At 29.8% G+C, this 23,980-nt stretch overlaps 5 protein-coding genes across 9 annotated transcripts; 2 read left to right on the top strand and 3 right to left on the bottom strand.

Annotated features, from left to right (window-relative positions):
* Positions 1 to 2,001: 2,001 nt before the first annotated feature.
* LOC134829487 (eukaryotic translation initiation factor 3 subunit K) lies at positions 2,002 to 2,936 on the top strand. The gene is made up of 3 exons (XM_063842568.1): positions 2,002 to 2,162; positions 2,220 to 2,659; positions 2,725 to 2,936. The coding sequence occupies exons 1-3, from the start codon at positions 2,110 to 2,112 to the stop codon at positions 2,880 to 2,882; spliced, it is 651 nt and encodes a 216-aa protein (XP_063698638.1). The 5' UTR covers positions 2,002 to 2,109; the 3' UTR covers positions 2,883 to 2,936.
* On the bottom strand, positions 2,925 to 4,386 carry LOC134829486 (uncharacterized). Of its 2 annotated transcripts, XM_063842567.1 has the most exons (4): positions 4,275 to 4,386; positions 3,807 to 4,209; positions 3,333 to 3,740; positions 2,925 to 3,260 (listed from the first exon to the last, which is right to left on the bottom strand). In XM_063842567.1, exons 2-4 carry the CDS (start codon positions 4,068 to 4,070, stop codon positions 2,985 to 2,987), a joined length of 948 nt encoding a protein of 315 aa, XP_063698637.1. In that variant the 5' UTR covers positions 4,071 to 4,209; positions 4,275 to 4,386; the 3' UTR covers positions 2,925 to 2,984. The 2 variants fall into 2 exon arrangements, with proteins under 2 accessions (XP_063698637.1, XP_063698636.1); XM_063842566.1 differs by having other exon boundaries at positions 3,807 to 4,380.
* Positions 4,387 to 6,525: 2,139 nt separating this feature from the next.
* LOC134831501 (protein rolling stone) lies at positions 6,526 to 14,569 on the bottom strand. Of its 4 annotated transcripts, XM_063845239.1 has the most exons (10): positions 14,532 to 14,569; positions 13,402 to 13,561; positions 9,351 to 9,601; positions 8,748 to 8,780; positions 8,507 to 8,621; positions 8,325 to 8,432; positions 8,074 to 8,209; positions 7,860 to 7,979; positions 7,610 to 7,790; positions 6,526 to 7,430 (listed from the first exon to the last, which is right to left on the bottom strand). In XM_063845239.1, the coding sequence occupies exons 3-10, from the start codon at positions 9,392 to 9,394 to the stop codon at positions 7,157 to 7,159; spliced, it is 1,011 nt and encodes a 336-aa protein (XP_063701309.1). In that variant the 5' UTR covers positions 9,395 to 9,601; positions 13,402 to 13,561; positions 14,532 to 14,569; the 3' UTR covers positions 6,526 to 7,156. The 4 variants fall into 4 exon arrangements, with proteins under 4 accessions (XP_063701309.1, XP_063701313.1, XP_063701311.1 ...); XM_063845243.1 differs by lacking the exon at positions 9,351 to 9,601; XM_063845241.1 differs by lacking the exon at positions 8,748 to 8,780.
* A 1,269-nt stretch (positions 14,570 to 15,838) lies between these two features.
* LOC134830775 (voltage-dependent calcium channel subunit alpha-2/delta-3) lies at positions 15,839 to 21,520 on the top strand. Its single transcript, XM_063844353.1, has 14 exons — positions 15,839 to 16,097; positions 16,412 to 16,493; positions 16,559 to 16,669; positions 16,733 to 17,123; positions 17,185 to 17,432; positions 17,492 to 17,617; positions 17,681 to 18,037; positions 18,587 to 19,212; positions 19,270 to 19,424; positions 19,529 to 20,031; positions 20,262 to 20,504; positions 20,559 to 20,667; positions 20,731 to 20,974; positions 21,037 to 21,520. The coding sequence occupies exons 1-14, from the start codon at positions 16,000 to 16,002 to the stop codon at positions 21,350 to 21,352; spliced, it is 3,609 nt and encodes a 1,202-aa protein (XP_063700423.1). The 5' UTR covers positions 15,839 to 15,999; the 3' UTR covers positions 21,353 to 21,520.
* A 287-nt stretch (positions 21,521 to 21,807) lies between these two features.
* LOC134830618 (protein adenylyltransferase Fic) lies at positions 21,808 to 23,784 on the bottom strand. Its single transcript, XM_063844159.1, has 4 exons — positions 23,410 to 23,784; positions 22,785 to 23,334; positions 22,140 to 22,718; positions 21,808 to 22,083 (listed from the first exon to the last, which is right to left on the bottom strand). Coding segments are annotated over exons 1-4 (1,410 nt in total). The 5' UTR covers positions 23,690 to 23,784; the 3' UTR covers positions 21,808 to 22,082.
* Between the last annotated feature and the right edge of the window lie 196 nt (positions 23,785 to 23,980).

Genomic DNA, 23,980 nt, shown 5'->3' on the forward strand with positions numbered 1-23,980 from the left:
CCTCAAAGTTGGAAAAAATGGCGAAAAAATTACATTTTTTGGGCAAAAAAATATCCTTATTTTTATAGCTGAGAAATTTTTGAAGAAAATTAAAATTTTTCAAAAAAAAAATTTTTTTTCTGGATTTCAACGGACCAAGGGCGGATCCAGAGAGTTATCAGAAGGCTCTTTTTTGTTAATTTTCTGGTCTTTTATATAATTTTTAGTACATTTTGAGTTGGAAAAGGGGGGACAAATCCCCCTTGTTTCCCCCTCTGGATCCTCACTATGTTTACTTAGCACATAAAGAATGTACAATAATTTCTCATGAACTAAATATCGACTCGTAACACAAAAGGACTTATGTAACAAACATATACTACAATTCGAATTTGCATTGTTAATTCAAGGTACTTTTTTTTTTGAAATATTATTTGTCTACATTTCAATGGGAAACGGCTTATTAAAGTGAATTTCTTTTTTCTAATGATTTTTTGTAAACAGATTTTTTTTCGTCGAATTCATTAATTTTTTATTAAAAAGTTCCAGAAAAAGTTCAAAAATATTAATTTAATTTTTCTTTTCCGCCTTAATTTTTTCAACAAAATCGGAGTGGAGCGATAAAAAATGGATATATTAAATTTATTCAAAATTGTACCAAAAATGTTTAATATAAGTATATTCAAATACATTCACTCATGATTAGGCGTTGACATGGAAATTAATGCACACATAATGATAGTATATGAATGTGTGACATGAAAATGATTTGAAGCTAATCACGAACACCTTTGCAATAAAAATATTATAATTCATATCCCAAAACGTGATTAAACTATGACAACTCTAACTCAAAATGTTCTGAGAAATGATTTTTCTGCTTCGACATTTTAAAGTAAGTATATGGGCAAAATTTGAAAGTATTTTTCAACTGGCAAATTAAAAATAAAAAGAAAATATACAAATACAAATTTTACTCAATTGAACTGCTTTCTTTACCTCTTTAGTTAGTTACTTAACCTATGTGTCAATAATATACGTTAATAAAGGTACTATTTTGAGACGTTCATTATTACATATATATTTAATAGTATCACGTATTTTTACTATAATTATTATGATATTCAATATCGAGAATAGTAATAATGTTGTCAGGATTAAGCTTCGTGTTTGAAATGAAATGTTTCTCTGTATTTATCTCTCAATATATGAATTTATTTAGATATGTATTTATTTCTGTATTATCTCTATGTATATTTTTTTTCGCATTCAAAGTTTGAAAAAATAAAAAAAGGATAACATCTTACTTTCTGAGTGAATTTTAAAGATTTCACTTTATTCATGGGGTTCAAATGTAAAGTGAATTTGAATGCACCTTCAAAGTGAATATTTAATTTCATTGAGTGTTAATTTTTAGCAAATTTAAGAAAATTAAACATAAATTATTGAAATTAGGCTCCCAACATGCAATGAAACTGAACAAACGCAGTACGAATACTGATCGTTTTTCTCTGCTTAAAATTAATTTAATTTAATTAATTTAATTTAATTTAATTAATTTATTGATAACAATTTCTGTTTTTTTTATATTCTGTTTTACATACGGAAAAAAACACATAAACGAAAACTCTTGCTTCGCAGATGTTTTGCTCATCTATAAGGAAATTGAACACAAGTTCAAGTACAAAAAAGATCTTTTGTTGATGTCTTTAAGTACTTTTTATTTGTAATATTTTTATGAAATAATTTAGGTTAGGTTCAAGGATACATCACCGCATGCATCGTATGAAATAATTTAATATGTTGTTTAATAATTTTGAATATTTCTTGAGTTTCTTGGAAAATAAAAGCTCAAAAACGTTAATTTTTTATAAAACGTAAAGCAGGGCTGCCAACTATAGTTTTTGATCTATTTGGCAACCCTATTTGAAAACTTGAACAAGAAACTTGAAACTAAGTAGTGATGTCAAATTCGTCAAAAATGGCCTTTTTACTTGATTTGCAAAGTACTCACTTTTAACATCACTATAAATGTCAGAGCCATTCAAGCTAAAAAGCAGAAACGTAGACAGCACATTTTTGATTTTTGCAGTCTTTGTAAGTCCTTAATCGAGTAATAAAACTTGCAAAATGGCTGAATCAGGAGACTTGACTATTCCGGAAATGCTCAAAACCATCGAACGGTATGAATATTTATATAAATACTCCTGCTTTCGGCTTAACCTCATTGCTCTTTTCAGATACAATCCCGAACATCTAAAAGTCTTTGAAGAGTATGTGGAGGAGCAAGCAAAGTCAAATGACTATGACTTAGAGGCTAATTTGGCTGTTTTGAAGTTGTATCAGTTCAATCCACATCTCTTAAACTTGGATATCACCTATACGATTTTACTGAAAGCCCTCACAAATTTTCCACACACTGACTTTGTCCTGTGCAAATGTTTGTTACTGCCTGCCCAAATGGCCGACGATAATGTCCGTGAGATAATCTACTTGGCCGACATTTTGGAACAATGCGACTTTTCAGTATTCTGGTCGAAGGTGGAGTCGAACCCAGATTTATTCAGAAAAATCACCGGATTTTACGATTCCATCAGAAAGTTCGTTTGTCATGTTGTTGGAATCACTTTTCAGACTATTGAAAAACAGTATTTGGCGGTTTTGCTGGGAAATGTTGATGGTATTTACATATTTGATGTTCATGTTGGAATATAATTAATTTTTTGATTTTTTTTTGTATTTTAGAAAAAACTGTACAAAACTGGGTGAAAAAGAATGGATGGAAAGACGAAAATGGATTAATATTCATCTCGAATCAAGATGACAACATCAAGACTAAAAACATTACTGAAAAAATTGAGTTTGAAAGTCTCGCTGGACTGATGGCCGCTTGTTTGAACTAAGTAGAGATGAGATTGGATCAGAATAAATTTACACTACAAATCTCTATAAAATAACTTAATTTATTTATTACTTTTCGCTTTTTCTCTAAAAAAAAGTTCTCACTACTGTTTCTTGAAACTTTTTAAAATCGGATAAATATTATCGAATGCGTCATAAATTTCTTGTCGAACTTTGGCGCCTGTCAAAACAACCTTTCCCGATACGAAAATCAATAGGACAATCCGAGGCTTGACCATACGATATATCAAACCAGGAAATAGTTCAGGCTCATACGAACTGAACTTTGCGTGTTGAAAAACAAGGCCTTCTAAACGAATTGGAAACTGGACGTCACAGCTACCCACCATATTTTGGATTTTGAAATCAACAAATTTGGCCTAAAATAAAAAAAAAAATACATGTACTGAAATGTGTTTTCCTATTGGGAATCCTAGTACGAATCCTATTACCGTGAATCCTAGTTTTTGGATGATTCGCGCGTATTTTCGTGCTGCCAATCTCGAATTCTCCTCACTTTTTGCGCCAGTGCAAACCATTTTACCTGACGAAAATATTAAAGCTGTAGTACGAGGCTCTCGAATGCGCATAATTACCGCAGCAAAACGCTTGGGATTGTACTCGGCATTTCTCGCATGCAGCGCAATTTTCTTTAAATCCAACTTGCAATTTAGGTTGACGGTCGATACGATGTTTTGTAGTTGCGGCAAAATTCCCGAATCTGCAGGTGTTTGGGGCTGCATTACACTCAAAGGCGTCTGTGGGATGTACGATGGAACCGAGGGAAGATTATCCGATATAGGGGTTTTGGAGCTCGCTGTGGTGTCTTGCATCGGAACCATTGGTGACATTAAACTTTGCTGTTTAAGTAATTTTTTTTTGTAATAAGCAAAAAAAAATAGTTGAATAAAAGTTAAGAAGCTCACCGGTGCTTGCGACATCATTTGCTGCGGTGTACTCGGAGCGTATGATGGGGCATACGTATGCGGTTTCAAAGGAGTTTGCTGCATTCCTGTACCCGTTGCCAAACTTCCATAAGGCGTCAAGTGTGGCATTCCCTGTGGCTGATTATTTGTCTGAGACATCTGTGTTGGAAAGGCATGTTCAAGAATTTGTTGATCAATTTCTGGATGATGGATTGGTGTAAACATGGCATCGCCAGTGGGACTAGGCAGCATTTGATTATCCATATTTGTTTATTTTATTCGCCTTTGTCGTAATAATGTATTGAAACAGCTTCAAAGATATGGTGCTTACGAAAACCTTTTAAAATTAGGTAGGTATTTTTCCATTCAACGTATGGCTACTTCGAGCTTCCTTTTAGGTCAACTATTTTATACGATCAAAAATTGTGCATTCTTTATTTTTATAATACAAATGTGTTTCTTGCCTACCTCGAGAGACCAATTTCTCGAATAGTGTATATTTATTCTCAAAATTCTAAGGCAAAATATGTATTTAAAAAAGAAAACACAATTTTTAAAAACTTTGAATTTCAGGTAAGATAACCAGATGCTCTCATGCTAAATCGGGGACATGTACGGGACACCCTAAATCATCAATTTTATTCGTCTCATACTTGAATTAACGGACCTTGTAAATTTCAATTTTTCCGTAACTTTTTGCCCTTTTTCATCCCTGAAAATTAACATGTTTATGCTTTTAAAAATTCAAATATTCGTATTCGTTTTTAAGTATCGTGTTTTAAGTAACTATCAATGAACACGTCTCATTGGACATTAAATACCTGCTGAGTTGCTGTTGAAGCGAAAAATTAACAGAGGGATTCAGAGCCACATTTTACGACAAAAACAACACAAACTTACAACTACAAAAGACTAAAAGAATAACTCCCGATAGAAGATAATTTTCAGACTTAATAAGAAGCATGATAAGTAAGAGGAGTTAATATTGGTAAAATAAAAGACAATAATCAAGTTTTTTTTCTATTAACTTCTTTATATATTTGATTTTTCTAAATTTTGTTTGTTTCATTTAAATCTTTTTAGTTTTGTTTCACCATTCTTCAGAGAAAATTTTTATGATTTATTATTTTTTTATTAATTGTGCTGGTAAATAGTTTGGAATTGGTTGGATATTTCTGAAATCCATCTTTTTATTTGATAATGTGTTTATTATTCATTTTTAAAACTTTAGATATATTTATCTCATATTATATCTCTGTACGTTAATGATATAGGTACGCTTTTTCGTATATTCTTTCTATGTCCTTTTGTGTAATTAAATAGGTAGTAAATTGTAGATTCTTCTTTTTTTAATTTTAATTATTTATTTTTACGACGAAAGAAATATGTAATAAAATTTGTTCGTGATCTATGTATTTCATTACTTTCATTAGATATTCAATGTGATTCACTATAATTCACATATTTTTTGAAATGATTAAGATATTACACTACACATCATTACGGGTTTTAAAAAATGTGTTAAACTGCTTTACAAAAGGAAAAAATATTTACATCGTTTTAGTTATGCATTAGAACATTTGACCATCGTTTATTTATTCATTTTTTTTACTAAAAATATTTTTTCATAAAAAAACAAATAGAATGGAACATGGTGCATCGATTAATATCTTATATCTGTGTCATGGGACTTTTTGTATACTTATATATATATTTTTTTTTTTCATATAATAAAAGTTTTATATCTTTAACAAACTGTCGTGGATTTTTATATTCGAATATATATCCTTTCTTTACACATTTATTTTTAAAAACTATTTTAGATTATTTGTTTGAGTTTTTTTTTGTTTTGAATTATTTTTTGTATGTTATTTATCAGAAATGTTAACTACACACTGTTTAAACACAGATGTATATTTTTTTGTTTTACGTAAGTTTCAAAAATGGTTTCTTGATCAAAAATATATTTTTGTTCTGTCAAAATAGACATATCTTACAAATATAAAGGTAAAGAGAGAATAAGACTGAGTGTGAATAATCTTGAAATTTTTATCACAAGAGACTAAGTGTTAAATTATGTTTTTCAATATTTTTTAAACATAATCAAATCACAATTCATATTTTTTTTTTGTATTTATTGCTTAAATATTTTACGTGACTATTATTTATAAGATACAATTAAAAGTAGAAGCCGCTAAATAACGGTTGAGCTTCCATCAATACTGATCGGAATATTCACGAGAACAATATTTCTTAAATATTCTCTACTTCGTATACAAAAAATAAACATATGGACTAACATGAAAAATAATGTTATCAATATGTCACAAAATACTTCTCGCAGCTTTCGGTTAATATTAATTTACCTTATTTAAATTATTTAGGATAATATGCAAAATAAATTCGTACAGAAATAATAATATTTTTCGAAAAAAATCATACCTAATTAATTATTTTATATGTATTCTACTATCTTTTGAAATGTGAGCAAAACTCTATCATGGTTATATAGTCTTTATAAATACCATAACATTAGAAATACATATTTTCGATAATGTTTTCTTATTTTTCTTTTTTCTGCTTTTGTTAAATATATTGTCTAAGTAGATACAACTATCTTTTAACTTTCCTTTAATAGAATTTCATTTTTATGAGCTAAGAAAAAAACTCTATTTCGACATTCTTTTCATAGGTATATTGTTAACGATTAAGTGAGCGAATTTTCAAAAATATTGTGTGTTTCTTCGTTATAATATAATAAATATAAATTAGAAAACGAATAAAAAGCAAAAAAAAAATTATATATGTATATATGTAATGTACGTTTCGATAAAGGACGGATGTTAAAAATAATAGAAAAACAAACAAAATGAAAGAACCTTTATGATTTTCTGCACTTTTCCGCTTTCACAAAATTTATATTTTCGTAGTATTGATAAATTGTATGGACTACTCTCAATATTACCTATATATATTATAATTAGGTTTATATATATTAAATTAAACATAAGTTCTACAAATTGAACCAGCCTTCCTTATTATATGTGTAACAATTGAGCGGTTGTTCGTAAGAAATTTGGCCAAAAATATTTAGATCTGAGAGAGAGAAAAGTGTTTCTTTTCCAAGGTGTATGCTAAATTCTTATTTATCATTAAAAATTGGAATCAAGAAGATTATATTTCATGAGTATCCTTTTTTATCTGCTTTCATATCTTGCGTCACAACCGCGCTACTAAGTCTTGCTTTTTCCTAAGTTTTTATAATTATTATTATTATTTTTTTTAATAAATAGGTATCCGTTATAATTTTTTATAATACTTTTTTGTGTGAGTTGCTTTCAGTGATTCCTTTAAACTTTTAAATCTATAATTGTTGTGGGATTAAGGAAATTTTGCCTCTGTGATGTATCCAAATTCGTGGATAGAGTTCGTCCCAATGCAGTGAATTTATCACGTTCATTGTCTTTGCGACAGCAAGCGTTATAAATGCAAACGCGTACCCTATAGACAAGATAACAGATGAAGTGTACGATGAATACAAAAATTAAGCCACCAACACTGATAGCTAGTGCTTTTCCGGGTCTACTCCAGTCCATTGGCTTATAAACAAACGGTTCATCGAGTCTGAAAATTTAAGATGATACGTTAAGCAAAATAACTTTTTATTAAAAAGTCATTAATTCAGATGAGTGAATCGCTCACTTATATTCTTTTTTCATTCATGTATTCTACTTTTAACAAATTATTTCGTCTATTTCATAAATAAGTTGACAGTTAAGTAAAAATATTGCATTGATACTCACCTATTTGTACCATCTAGAATGTAGTATGTTATGGTGAATATCATGTAAATAATACCTAAGCCTATCGTCTGATAAGCATGCTGAATTTTAATAGGATGTCCAACAACTATCAAGTCAATTAACATTAAAACCGAGTTCACAACGTGGCTCATCATATTTACAGCGTTTATTTTGTGGATTTCTGCGAGAAAAAATAAGGATTAACAATATGTAGATAGTATTTATGTGTATTTTTAAATTTATTACACACCAGGATCATATATAACTGTCCAATACATGACCGTAATTATCAAAGAGTAAATTGTGGCAATTGTATAAAAAAACCAATACGTTTTATGAATTATATTCTTTCTCGTTGGGTTATCCAGTTCTGTTGAAAAAAAAGTAAACAAAAATTGAGAAAAATTTTACATTTATATGTTTATTTAGTACACACGGCATGGCATAGACAAATATTTACATACCAAATTCCTCCTCTACAATCATAATCCCTCCAGTTACGATAAACGCTGCTAGCCATGCTTGGATAGCACACGCCAGAATACCCCAATTAGTTAAGTAAATGCACCATTTAGCATAATGATGTTCTGTTATTGGTTCCTATAAAAATATTTTAACTTTGTTAAATCATTGCAACAAAAAATAGAAAAAAAATGTTGACATTTGAATTTAAGTGAATTTTAAGTCATTTGCAATAAAATAAATCAATACTTACGGTTCTACCAATATCAAGGACTGTACAAACAACGATGGCAAGAAAGGATATTGCTACTAACCATCGGTAGAGCAAGTAGAAAAGGCTTACTTGTGTGTTTGTTTGCCACTGTAAAAAGTAAAATAAAGTTTAAAACGTAGGTATTTGAATTCTCAATTTAAATATATTTATTTTTGACTTACTTGACATAGATAAAAGTGATGTTTGTGTGTTTTAACTCTGCTTAAGACTATGTCAGCTGTTTGAACATTAGGATCATCAGATTTACAGGTATTCCACAGTTTGTTCACCATGTTTCTGCAAGAGATAAAGAAATCAAATTAAACTACATGACCGAGTGTTCGTCAATTTACTACAGTTTTGTAGACACTAAGAAAAAAACCCTAAATGTGGAACATTAAAAAAACTTAGAATAACTCTTACACAACAGAGCTATCGTCGGGGACCGGCCAAATACTGAAAAACAAAAATATCAAAAAAACAAAAATCAACACAGAGACACAGATACATATATTATAGACTAAAATGAGGATGTGGAACTCAATAGCAGCGGTGATTGATATTTTAAAGCATCGAGTTTTAATCGAAAAACCAAGCAAATAATTAAAGAACTGTAAATACAATAATTATTATGCATTCATAAAGCATACACATTTTACAGTCATTCAAAAATGATAACAACGGGAGCCTCAAAAAATCTAAAAAAAATCATAAATTTATCTATTTTCACATCACAGTTTCTAAGATTGTCGTTGTTTAAGCGGAAAAATTATTTTATGGTTTATTTATTTAATTAATGTTTTTATGATACAAATGCGTATTTTAATTGATTTTTTAGTAAATGGGTAATATTTTCATTTGATACAGCGAAATGTTCATACGTGAGAAAAAAAGGGAACTATGTATATTCAAAATTCTTCGTACACACATTTCACACACACACACACACACACTACAAAATATGATAAGTGAGAAAAACTAAAGAAGGTTATGTACAAGAATGAAAATATTAGATAAAGTACTTACGTCTCAACAGGACGAGAAGTATTATTTTCTGCATGCCTTGCCATACGAACTCATAAGTATAGACAGAGAGCTTATTTTTATGTTTTTGATGTATTCTTTTGTATATTTTAATACTGTTTTTTCTAACACACACAAACAGACACGAAATTGTAGTGTTGAAAATTACACTAATTTTAGAGTTTTTCTGCAAAAAAGCATCAATTCTGATTGAATCTTAGATGTTGCTTAAGACTGACTTGTGAGTGATACATCTGAAGAAAGAGAAATATGAAAAAAAAATAAAAAAAAGTCGGAACACATACTTTTTTAATCATTATTTACTAGGTTATATCCTAGATATAAAAATAATGAAAGTGATACTTTGAAGTGTAATTTTATTTGTGAGGTGATGTAGAAGAATGTATGTTAAAAAAAATAAGATTGTCTCTCTAATTAAAAGTGTCATCTTTAAAAAATATCTGTATTTATTTAATTGTTTTTGTTTATTTTTCTCGCGAAAACTTGACCTCCTTTTAAAAATTAAAAACAAAATAACAACCATTTGTGAAAACAGTGTGAGAATCTGAATTTTCCTTTCTCGGAAAATTTTTAAAACAAACTAAATTTTTACTCTTTTTTTTATTTTAGTTGTTTGTGTGTGTGTGTGTTTAAGTGAAGAGTAAGACTGGGATGGAAAAATTTACCGCAACTTGGTCATTTACATTTTTAAAAAGTTTCAGCATAAACTAAAAATTTTAGAAGAACGGTTAATTTTAGCCTTAAAACTGACTTTCTCGTTAAAAAACACCAATGCTCCCAAGGGCCAGTCCACCTCTTTTAAAGTGTCGAACAAATAAAAAACAATCTATGATTAAAAAAAAGGAAATAGAAAAAATAAGCATGCTACGAAAAAAATCGTAACAGAACTTCTATATCTAAAATTCAAATTCGTTTCAATCAAAATAGTTTTAATATTAAGTAAAATATGTGAGTTACAATAAATCATATGATATTTTTAAATACATATATTAATATTTTATTAAATAATATACAACCAACCAATAGGATGGAACACACCAACGAAACAAATGATCTAAGTAGTTTACATTGATTTAAAAAGTAATATTTTTATTGATTTTTTTATAGATCTTTTTATTAATTATTAACAAACAAACATGAAAGCATTTTAAACAATATTTTTTTTTATAAAATACAATATGTGACCACAAGACACTAGAATTATTAATATAGTCCCATTAGGAAATATAGGAGTAGTGTCGTTTTTAATCATAATCAAAACCCATAAATAATCAATGGCTGTATGATTCACTTAACACATTGTTATTATTATTTACTGCCTCCTTTCTACATTATAACAACATCACGCGTCCAATAACGTGTCAGTCATTCCGCTAATATAATATTCCAGAGAAAATATTGATTGTTGTGGGATCGGATGCAAATTGAGAAGCATATCCTGATTATATGTACAAAACGTAGCTACGAAATAATTACACAGCGGTATATGTGTCATGTCAAAACCATAATTTACGATTAAGGTGAAAGTACACAAATTTGGGGTTTTCTCAAAATCCATAATTCTTTCTGTCTGGACATGGTTATAGCTTAAAATTTTTACCCGGAAAAAAAGAAGAGTTGGTAAAATAAAAGCTCATTTATCTTTTAGTTAATAAAAACAGACAAATGAAAAATAAAAAATTGCAAACAATATGTCATATTATTCAGCTACTTAGAATTTGGTCTAACCGATCTAATTTAGTCCGTAAATGATAAATTGCCAGATTAATTACTAAATTTAAAAAAAAAAATTATTGAATACTGATAAAACATAGGGTATATGTATTTAAAAACAATGTTTTAAATTAGCTATGCAATATTTTATTGAAGTATATAGTATGTTAACATATAGTTTATTTTGATATGATAATTTGTTGGTTCTTTTTTAAGATTAAAAAAACAAAAATATTCTTTTTTGTTTGGAAAGTAGATTTTTTAAATCATTATGCATTATGCTAAAGTAATCATTATTTGGTATTATTAGTATGTATTATAGTTATGAAAATAGGCTACGTGAAATTTGTTTGTGCTTTAAAGTGCCAAGAAAGTTTATTATGAAATAGCAAAAACTCTTTGCTATGCACAAAAAACATACGTAACATCAAGTCAGTTTTATATACTTTTGATTATTATACATGAAGAAAAAAACACCCAGAAAAGAAGAGTATAATCATACCCTAATGCGCTAAATAAGGCGCCAAATAGTCTGCCTGACGGAATCACGTGAATCAATGGTGCAAACGTCTTCTTGAAGATGTTAGATATTTGTGATGCACGTTTTTGGTGGTCCATATTAATTTAAATATTTTTTTCGGGTGCTATGTAATTTAATTTGTTTCAAACATACAAACTTTATGAATTTCACATTATGAAGTACATGTATGTTTCATTCAATAAAAATATATTTATTAATAATCCAAAAATAATTACATTTTCTTATAAGCATGTAAATTAACCTAGTTTGCGTCAATCACGCAACAAAGAAAGTACAGGTCATTCAATTAAAATGTTTATTCATCCAAAATAAAAATAAAACGAACTAACGAAATTTCTGAAATGGTGATTAAGATTTGAAAAGACCTTTCACTTGGAATCGAACAATATTTAATGGACTTTTAACTTAAAAGTTTTAACGTTTTCAATTTTCTTTAATTTAAACCAAATATTTATAAGAATACACAAAATAACAGGATAACTTGTTCTTAAGATAAGATGACAACATTACATATATCACGAATTATCGATTAAGATATTAGTTGCACCTTGAGGAAACTTATTTTTAGTGTTTTTTTTAAATGTTGGAACGCATAATCGCATAATTAAATAAAAAAATCAGATGCACAAAATTGAAACTTTATTTGAAAGATGTAAATGTAATTAAAGAACTATTTAAAAGGTCAAATATTACATACACCTTCATAGATAAAATATATCGATATTATAGTATTGAAGCGAATAATGTCAAGATGATAGAGATGACAAGTATATTGGATTAGCACAATCAAACTTAATTAAATGGTGAAAATTATGGGTGCCATATACTGTGCTCACCATTTATTTGTTTTGAAATACACATATATTTCGTCCACGTGGAAATGTTAATGAGCTATTAGTCAAATTACAGTGCTTAGTTTAGACAGATATATGTATATAGATATATGTATATGTACATTAAATTTTCCCTAAAACAGTGTTGTCCTAAAACAGTTTGATGATAAATCAAATATTTTTTAAAACCTTTATGGAGATGTTCTTTGTTTTTTGTTAACATAAATTTATTTTTAAATGAAAATTATTAAACCCAACGTATTTGTATTTGAAAATATAGATATAAATAGATAAGGTCAACCAAAAAATGTTTCAATAAAAAAATTTCCACTCGTTAACTTTCAACCACCTTGAAATATTTTGCATCCTCACTTAAATAAAAAGGTCATTGGCGACTCATGACCTAAAAAATAATATACATGTATTTTATCACAATATTAAAAGTATTTTACTGCACAGTTCTTGCTCAAGATTATTTTTAACATTTTCTACAAATACCTAATCACATTAATATTGACTAATATCACTTCAAAATTATTTCGACAAGCATAACAAACATAAAAAGTGCAAAAAATGTTGGACAAAAAAGTGTAAATTTTTCAACATTTATCATGTTTAACAAATCAAGTTTGAATTTTTAGGATGAAGATTGTACACAAAAATTTAAAATATTTCGACACCATAGAAAAAGTAGAAGAAAAAGAGGAACATGCAAAGTCTAATGCATGGATTTATATTTCAACATAACAATCATCTAATAAATATAAAAAATGGTAAGATGTTTTCATCCTAAAGAACAATTAAATTACAAAACTTAAGATATTTAAATAATGTTCTGTGTCATGTATTTTTAGTTGATTTAAATGTGTGTACTTGGTTTTCATTATTTTTTTTAACAAATTATTTAAAAAAATTAATAAAAAGAGATCGCAAAATGATTACTTACCTTTGTTTCCTATGTATTGCAATCAGTGATTTTCAGAATAATTAATTTTTTATTATGGTCGTAAGTATGTAGTTTTTCTGTAGCACTTGCATTTAAAATAGATGAATGGTAATAATGTGACGTCAGAGTTTCACTCAGGTAGACTTTTCATTTGTAACTCCTTTTAACACAAAATAATATCGTTAATGAAATAAATACATGTAAGATATTTCAAATGGTATTAAAAACATCACTTATTATGTTATAATTTTGTTTAGTGATTGTGTGAGCACATTTGTTTTCAGATACTGTAGTTTATTTACTTAGATAAAGAGGAAGTAGTGCTTTTTATATTGAAAGTGTGAATAATGGTTTTCATTATCATTCATTTCTTTTATTCGTTGATTCGTTAAACGAATATATATGGAGATGATATACTATATAATCTTTTTCGAGTATTTTATAATGTTATCCGGGCCATTTAAAGAATAGATTTTTATATATTTCTGAGCAAGGCTAAAAAATGAGAAATTAAATAAATCAGTTCTTAAAAGGACAAAAAGTTTCTCGTGATAATATCGTAATCAAAATAATTTCATTATTGATCTCATATAAAATAAAATAAAGTTGCAAAATATTATAACAAGATGGGATATACTTGTGAATGATTAATGTTTCATCAATGTTATAGTGTGTATGGCTCTCATTTATTTTTAATTTTGCCAACGAAAGTAGTCTCAGGTGATTCCGATGTCATTTCTTCTTTTAATTTTCACACATCATACACACCCAAGGTACTCTCTTTTTCAACAGCACCATAAAAATGCACACATTTATGTTTAAATTATTCACAACTAATTTTTTCGCATTTTTATTCACTTTTTGTAACTAACGTTAATAACAATGAGTGTGATGTAATAAGCTTCTGTACATTCGTACGAGAATTCATTTAAAATTTCACAAAAAAAAAAATATTTTTTATGGGACTACTTAAGAAGAAAAATCACGTATACTTCCTTAAAATTTGTATTTGAGAAACATATTCCCTTATATTGCGAAATCTTTTATTTTTTGCACTAGAGCCGTTATCGACTTTTTATATTATTTATTTTTAATATGAGTGTTGGCAAAAAAAAATTATGACAAAATACCTTCAGCACGACACTAAAATTTGTGATGTTTAAACGGAGACTGCTTGGTACGTTCTGATATTGGTAAAAGTTTTTGAAGCTTTTCATATGCAATGATGATTATGATGACCGAGAATGTGTGTATGCATGCAATAGTAGCTAATATACCGGCAGCATATGCGACGAGGGGATTTTGCGCAAACTGATGAGAACAGAACATATACAAAAGAAAATGAATAAGATATATTCTTGGTGGATCAAAATGCGGCTTCAACTGCTTTATCAAAAGTGGTTCAATCGAGTTGATTTGAGAATTGGTTAACTCCATTAACATTCACTTCTTATTTATATCTGAGAGTCTAAAGTTTTTTTAATAAAAAATTTACGATCGAGTAAACAGTACGGTTCTCCAAATTTACCCTAGCATATCCCATAAACCGCATATGTCTGTTCACACAGAGAGGTGGTATTAAATTCACAGAAATCATACGATCGTTTGTTTTTTGTTGTAGTTTTTCAATTGTTATGTTGAAAAAGTGGCTGTCTCTGTTCTTTTCATAAAAATACTGATTATCGTTTCTTTTTATTCTTCCATCCATAATAATTGGTAGGTATACAAACATAATAATAAGCTTTAATAATACCTAATACATCATCTCGGCCATAACCTTTTCTCTTTTTTCAAAAATTCTTATAAAAATCAAATAAAAAAATCAAGAGGAACTAATTAGAACAGCATTAAGAATGGAATAAACATTTGTTACAAAAAGGCTCACGGAAAAACGTGTAGCATGACCTTCAAAAGGAGCTTTAAGTGAGTTTGCGCAAAACTAATCGGATGAAAATATAGTGGTTTCGGTTTCATCCGAAAAGCATATATACTTCGTTTCTAATGTCAATTAAAAATCCAGTTATAATTTTTTTGGCACACAAAAATTACATAGAAAGATGAACTCTAAAAAAAATTTAGGACTATTTTTTTGTTCAACATTATAAAATTCTTTTATATGTGTTTCTTTTTAATATTAATATAAAAAAAAAACATATTTTCTTACTGTTATTATAATTGATTCTTCTTCTTACTTTTCACTTTCTTACTTTTTTTAAATAATTTTCAAAAACAAAAGTACACTATATTGTTTGTACTTCATATTTACCTGACCTATATACTTTTTAATCACAATAATTAAAATTCAAACAACATTCAAACATTTGACAGACAAAACAGAGAGAATTTATTTTATCATTTCCTAAACGCTCTCGGGAAACAAATATTTTTCCACTCATCATTGTCTCACCGAGAAATACAGTACGCAGCTGATCGTCAAAGTGGACAGAAAGAATTTTTCACACGGAAATTGAATGAAAAAATATATGTCGTAAATCAGTGCGATAATTCGTTCAAGTGAGCTTCAAGTGTTCAAGAAAATGCAAAAATTATTATTTTTTTTAGATTAACGCGTAAAAATTAAATTTATTCACACAAAATATGAAACAGTCCAAAATGGTGGCCATTGGCTTAGTTTTTTTCCTTTTTTGGTTAAAATTACTAAAATGTGGCGTTAACAGTTCAATGGAAGGTGAAATGTGAGTGAAAATGTTGTGTCTCTTCTACATATTAGAATTTTAGATTTTTCAGAGTACTCTGAAGTCATAGAAAAGTTATTTTCAATAGTAAAATAATATGAATTAAAATGTATTTTTCTTGGTGAAAAATCTCTGGGAAAATGAGTGTCCAAGAGTCACTCAGAGAAAATACATGCTTTAATTTATACTCTCGAAAAATGTACCGGCTTTCTCTGTTTACGATTTTTTATTGAACGACCTGTGTGTTCAAATAAATAAATGTAAACAGAGAAAATATATCTCTTAGTGAGTACTCAATGAGTTACAAATTTTAGGATGAGCATTTGGGCTGAAAAGTTCGGCGATGAGCTATGGGATTTGGCAGAAAAAATGACCAAAGCACAAGAGATTCAAAAGGTAAACAGAATTTCATATTAAAAAAACATAAAGTATGGAAGAAAAATGGTGCTTACTTTTTACAGAAATATAAGCAATTGAACGCTCGTGTCGAAAAGAAAGACGGTGAACAGTTACTTGCTGATATTGCTGAAAACGTTGGACGTATGTTGCAGCGAAAAATGGACTCGATTAGGGTTTGAAATTTTCATTATAGTAATTAAATTTTCGCAAAATTTTAATTTTTCTCACCTTTTTAGTGTGTAGTGCAAGAAGCGGAGAACCTTGCTGAACAATTTGAAGCCAACGAGACATTTTCGGAAAATTTCAGCTATTACTCCAGCAAATATTCGCCAATACACGATATCGATGAGACACCAGATTTGCCAGATGGCGTATCTCAGAACAATAAAACTTATAAAACTATGTACTTCTATCAGGACACTCACTTTTTCAATAAATCCGTGAACACGTCACATAGCTCAGTGCAAGTACCATCTAATGTCTACGACCGTGGATTCAAAACGCTTAGTGCCATTCAATGGTCAGAGCAGCTTGACCAAATCTTTATACAAAATTACAATTCAGATCCAGCGTTATCATGGCAATATTTCGGATCAGATACGGGATTCCTCAGGCATTATCCAGCTAGTAATTATTTTTTTAAATTAGTCATTGATATTAATTTTATTAAATTAATTTTTCTTTTAAGTGTCTTGGAAAAGGGGTCCAAAAGAGGTCGACATTTACGATTGTCGAAAGAGGTCATGGTATATTGAGACCGCTACATGCTCCAAAGATGTTGTTATTTTACTGGATAATTCTGGAAGCATGACTGGCTATCGTAATTACATTGCTCAGTTAACGATTAAAAATCTTCTCGATACTTTTTCAAACAATGATTTTGTTAATATATTCAATTTTTCATCGGAAGTTAGCCAAATTGTGCCGTGCTTTGGGGTAAAATTTAAAATTCACCTAAGTATTTTGGGAAAATTTCAAAATTTCCTTCTTCAAAGGAAAAACTAGTGCAGGCAACACCTGAAAACATCAAAGTTTTTAATGAGGCAGTGCGAGAAATTGATCCAGAAGGACATGCCAATGTAGGAAAAGCTCTTACATTCGCTTTTGAACTCTTAGCCAAAGTAATGCGATTTTTTATTAGTTCTCATTTGTAAAAAGGTGTAACAAAATTATTTTATTTACAGTACCGTAAAATTCGAAACTGCCACGCTCAAGGATGCAATCAAGCTATTATGTTAATCACGGATGGCATCCCCTCGAACATGACTCAAATTTTTGATGAATACAACAATTTCGAAAATGGAACCCGAAAGCCTGTACGAATGTTTACATATTTGCTGGGAAAAGAAGTGACAAAAGTAAGAGAAATACAGTGGATGGCATGTCTTAATCGAGGCTTTTATTCTCATATTCAATCTTTGGACCAAGTATCGGAAGAAGTTTTGAAGTACGTTAGTGTAATTGCGATGCCCTTAGTCTTGCAGCAAGAAAAACATCCGCCTACTTGGACACATGCTTTCTTAGATCCTAATTGGAGTCCGGTAAATTAAAACTTTTTTTGTGCTATATTTAATGCTTAAGGGTGTTCCAAAAACGTTTTCTGTTTCGCGTTATATTTTGGAAATAAAAACCATGGGGGATATAGAAATGTTATAAAGATTAATAAAATTGTTCAATTTTGAATTATTTCCTATGATATTGTTTTTAAATTAGCGTTTTGACTTAATTTTTCTTTTCTAAAAATTATTTCTAAAATTAAAATTTTTCTAAAAATCTATATTTCAAAAAATTTAAAATTTTTTGATCGTTATTTTTTCTAAAAAATTAATTCTTGATTTTTTAATCATAAATAACATCTAAAATAGTTTAAAATGTCAAAATGGTTGAAAAGCAACTAAAAATTTGCTAAAAAAAAGCTAGCAAAACGTGATTTCTTAATTCATTTCATTAAATTCTTAATTCATATGAAAAAGTATTTCAAAATCTATATATAGTTTCTATATCCCCCATGGTCATTTTTCATAAAATGATGGGGAAGGAAACGCGAAACAAGACACGTTTTTGGAACACTCTAACAAGACTTTAATTAGGATGACGACTCATCGACGCAAGATCCGCCGCGATTGATGATTGCTGTTGGTGCTCCTGCTTTTGATCGGAAGCTCATGAATGATAACGACACAAAGGCCGCCAGATTACTTGGTGTTGCTGGCACAGATATTGCTGTAGAGGACTTAGATCGTCTAACGTTGCCCTACAAGTTAGGAGTAAATGCATATTCGTTTATCATCAGCAACAATGGCTACGTACTTTTACATCCAGAATTGAAGCCTGTTTACAAAGAGCATTTGAAGGAAAATTACAATAGCATTGATTTAGTTGAAATCGAACAATATAATGACGATAACCACACAGCTCGCAATCCTCATCCAAATATTTTGAATTTGCGACAAAGAATGATTGACTTTGAAACCGGAAAGCTTTTGAACGTACCAGTACGTTTTCATTACGATAATATGCGTCGAATATCACAGGAACGTCAAGATTATTACTTTGCACCGTTACCAAATACGCCATTCTCCCTGGCAATTGCTTTGCCTTCCGATTACGGAAGTACTTGGATAAAAGTTGGTGATGAAGTTAAGAGGAATCAACACATGGGCATCAATGTGTCAGACTTTTTTGTGGGAGAAAATTGGAAAATACATCCAGATTGGTAAGTTTTACAATTTATATTTTATTAAATATGCTCTAAATATCGAAATGTTCTTAGGGTTTATTGCAAGTATCATTATTTGGAGGGACATGAATTCAAAACACCCGAAGATGAATTAAGGCACTTCTTAACTAAATTAGGTGACCCAAACTGGTACTGGGCCGATCAATATGCCGTTGATCCTGATGATAACGACGAATTTGATTCAACTCGTAAGTATCTTACAACCATTTTAATCAAAATTTCTTGCATTTTGAAGGAAAAAAAATTGGACCGTGTTTGTGTTATACATTTATTTATAATTTCAATACTTAAGCTAATTGTGGACGCTCAACACTGGACGAAAACTCTTATTACTGTAACAAGGAACTCGTTCAACTACTAGTTTTCGATGCTAAGGTTACAAACGACAGTTATCAGACTTGGAAGTTTTCTAGTAAAGAAGAGCAATCATTGATTGAACGATACAACGCTAGCTTGCGTTTCGTAGCTACTATGAGCGGTCTAACTAGGTGGCAATTCATCTTTGGCGAAGTTGAGGTCGAAAATGATCGCGAATTCGGTGATTATCACACAAAAGCGATAGATGAGACGTGGTATCGCGCAGCCGTATTACAGCACAAACTCGATCCTCAAAGTTTCTTTTATTCAGTACAACATTCGGAAGACGAAAAAGAAGAAGGGGGCTTGAAAGTTACGGCCTCGATGGCCATATTTCCCAGGGATGGTGGCTTAGAAGCACCAGGCTGTGTAGTTGGTTTCCAATTCTCGCAGCCAACAATGTACGAACGATTTTTAGAAATTACATCCAAGACAAATGTATGTATTTTCAATGTTTCAAATTGTCTAATGCTATACTTATTTTGAATTTTTTCAATAAATTTCCGAATTTTTAAATAATTTTGGATCAAAACAGTAAAAATTTAGTTTAATGATCAAAAATATTTATAAATATATCATTTCTTACGATTTTTTTTTAAAAAAATGTAATCAAAACATTTAATTTTTACACTTATTTGATTTTGGGTGTTTTTAGTATATTCTTTTAGTGCGACAACTGCGTTCGAACCTGTGACGACGAAGAAGTCGACTGCTATGTTATAGATAATAATGGTTACATCATTCTGGCAGACAACGACACAAGCATTGGAGCTTTTTTGGGTGAAATCGAGGGAGAAATTATTCGGCACATGGTTGAAGAAGGTATTTTTAAAAAGATTGAGACCTACGATTTGCAGGCGTTGTGTGTGGAAATGCGAGTTGTCTCTAACGATGGTCCTCTTATGATAACGGTATAAGTAATTAATCGATACATTGTTCCAAAACTAAAATTTTATCACTTCCAGCCATTTAGACTTTTTACCGCCGCAATGCAATTGATTTTAGGAGAGATTATGCACTTTTTAGCCAGATTGCAATTGTTTATCGAAGGTGTTCCTTATGAAGATTTAATAAGTATATACAGTTTTATCGTTTACATTTTAGTTACGATTAATATAATTTTTTATTACATTATAGACAATTTTGATAATGATGATGAAATGGATTATAATAGTCTGGGAAATGGTGCAATTGACAAAAAGCCAAAGAAAGATGAACCATATGATGAAGAAGCCTTCTTCAAAACCAAAAAGCCACTTAAATATGAGCCAGTATATCATGCTTGCGACAATGCCTCCACACTTTATATATTGCAGCAAAACAATCCGAAACTAGGAAAAGGCAACAATTATTATCACAAAACTTCGACTGAGGGATCAAAGTATGCATCAACGGAATTGGGTTTCTGGAATATCTTTCTAAACATTTCCAAATATTTTTCAGGCCATACTTCATGAAACGTATCCCAAGATCAAACTTGCTTCTTGTCGTTGTCAATTCTTCGTACCCAGCTGACGATCCTTATTACAAAGAAACAACAGAACCAGTTACCATAATATATGATACACCATTTCCGTGCCACAAATTAAATCTGAATGATTTGCCTAGACGACGTCTTGAAGAGTGTTTTACGGAACATCCAGACGAAGAAGAATTCGCACGTTGCGGCAAGGGAACCAAAATAGAGTCAATTCAAATAGTAAAAATGATAGGGCTTGTCTTAGCACTCTACTTAGGAGTTACTCATCAACTCCTTTGATGTATTTTACACAAAAAAGACTAATTTAATCTCACAAAACGCACTTATTTTCATTAGTTTCTCAGTGATTATTGTTACATAGTTTAAAAGTGACACTTTTTGTAAATCCCACTCGAACTTGTTCCTTATACATTTTCAATGTCGAATAGACTTAAATTAAAATAAAGACGAAACATGTATCTTTATATTAAACACTAAAATTAGATTAAAAGTTACAAAAATCTCAATAACCACCAGAAAATATTTTACAGATGTTTTATACCAATTTCGATGGAATGTTATAATAGAATATTTAGATTAAAAAAAGAAGGTTATATACCTATAATTTTTTTGATCAATATTTATATAAACTTGTTGAAGAAATGTTTTAATAAAGATAATATCCATTTAAATAGAAAAAATACAGTTTTTTTTATGTTTCTAACAATTTTATTATACGTGTTTATAAATATTACAATAATTTATTAATTTTTGTACTCTTCAATCTTAAAATTTTATTCTAGAATTATTTTCATAAATCACAGACAACGATTCTTTGAAATGTTTAACATTTTTACATATTTCGATTTGCTTTAAAAATATACATTCATTGGATTCAATTCAAATTATATGATGTACTGTACGGTTTATATTATTTTCTTTTTTTTTGTAAAATGGCTGATGTCGTTTCTTATAAATATAGTATCACTGGAAGAAAATTCAATAAAAAACTGCCTAGGCTCATTTCGTATCTGAAAAAACGAGAATAAAGTAATGTTTCAAGGACCAATTTCAAAATTGAACTTACCAAATTCTAATTGTATCTGATGATTCATTTTTATTTTCATCAATTTGACTGAACTCTTCAATTAAATTTGATCTATCTTGATCCTCTTGAGCAAGCAGTGGTAATGGGTGTGATAAATCACTTGTAGCCCACAAATATAAATCTAGTGTTTTCTCTGTACAATCGGCAATAAATCGCATGAAGGGTCGAACATCGCCCTCGTTTGCTGCTTGCAAAAAGGAATAATATTTATGTCTTTGTTGTTTTTGAATAATAATGGGTGGATATCCATTTTTCATGAGAATTAAATTCATCAAGAGCCGAGATGTCCTTCCATTGCCGTCCGTAAATGGATGAATGTGAACTAACTTGTAATGTGCAAGAGCAGCATGACGCACTGGATGCAAGGATAGGGCATACTCAGAGTTGAGCCAATTCTCAAAGCGATCCATCAAAACACGTAGATTTTGGGGAGTAGGTGGTATATGACCGCCAACATACACCTGAGTTTCACGAAATACTCCGCCTTCGATGGGATCAACATGTCCAAGTACTCGTTTATGTATTTCTAAGATATCATTTAATGTTATAAGATCCAGCCTGTAAACAAAATTTATTTATTTTATTGTATAACTTTTTTGGTCAACAGATATATCAAACACTTACTTATTGACCAGTGACGCATTAATATACTTCATGGCCGAATCGAGACCAATGATTTCATTGTGTTCGTCGATACTTTTGCCATCGACTGCCATTTTCGTCTCGAGTACAGAACGCGTCTGAGCTAAAGTCATTGTATTGCCTTCGATTCCAACAGAATGATAGATGTGCTGAATATACGCTTCTTTTTTCGCCCTTCTCAAAGCTGGATTGGTTTCGTGAACCCCTAAAAGAGCATTCCGTTTCTCATCTAACCTCGATAGACGTTTCAAGTCCATCAATTCGACAATTTGTGATGTTCTTTTTCTGTTTTCCAAAGCTCTTTGGTGTCTCGGATCAACAATCAGAGCTTTAAAGTACATCTCATCAGCCGAAATTACATCTTTTTTGGTGTGTTCCAGGAATTCGCCGTACTTTGTAAGAATTTCTGGATGTTTGGGAGCCAGGGCAATAGCATGAAGAAACAGACGACTTGCTTTTTCTTCTTTTCCATCACTTTTCATGTCTAGAGCAACTTTTAGGGAACTCAGAGCTTCCAATTCATTCTTTGATACTAAAATTATTGTTATGTTTCAAAGATAAAGTAAAGTGTTCAACAAAAAAATTAAATTGAGTAAGTGAGACTCACCATCTAACAAATCTTTTTCTGTTTGCTGCAACTTTCGATTCACCACACCACTAAAAGACTCTTCATCGTCTTTGAACAGCATCGGAAATAAAGAAGCATCATCTCGTAATTGTAGAAAATTATTCTCCGCTGCGTGATAATGATTTATTTGAAATTTTCTAAGACTAATAACGAAATTATACAAGGAAAATAAAAATATTGAAAACAAAGCACCCGACACGAACACGAAAAAGAAACCTAAATTTGCGAATTTGGGCTTTGACGAGGACGATTTGTACATTTTTAATTCGAACTAATAAAACACATAGAATCTTCCACAAATTTTTACAGAACACATCAGTAGATTTTCTCGCGATGTGTGAGATAAACACGTAAGTAAATATATTTTAGACTGACCAGACTTTTTCGATGCTCTTAAAAAGTTATCCAGCGTTGTGAAATGTATTTCGTAGAGTTGCCAGCCATTCACTAAAAAAATCTTCTCAGATTTTTTTCTTTATTTCAAAAAATTCAACTAAACAAATTTTCATAATAAAAAAAAAACACTTTTTCACTTGTATCTCACTTAATC

This window comes from Culicoides brevitarsis, chromosome 2, assembly GCF_036172545.1.
Source record: "Culicoides brevitarsis isolate CSIRO-B50_1 chromosome 2, AGI_CSIRO_Cbre_v1, whole genome shotgun sequence".
In the NCBI taxonomy this organism is placed as follows: Eukaryota; Metazoa; Arthropoda; class Insecta; order Diptera; family Ceratopogonidae; genus Culicoides; species Culicoides brevitarsis.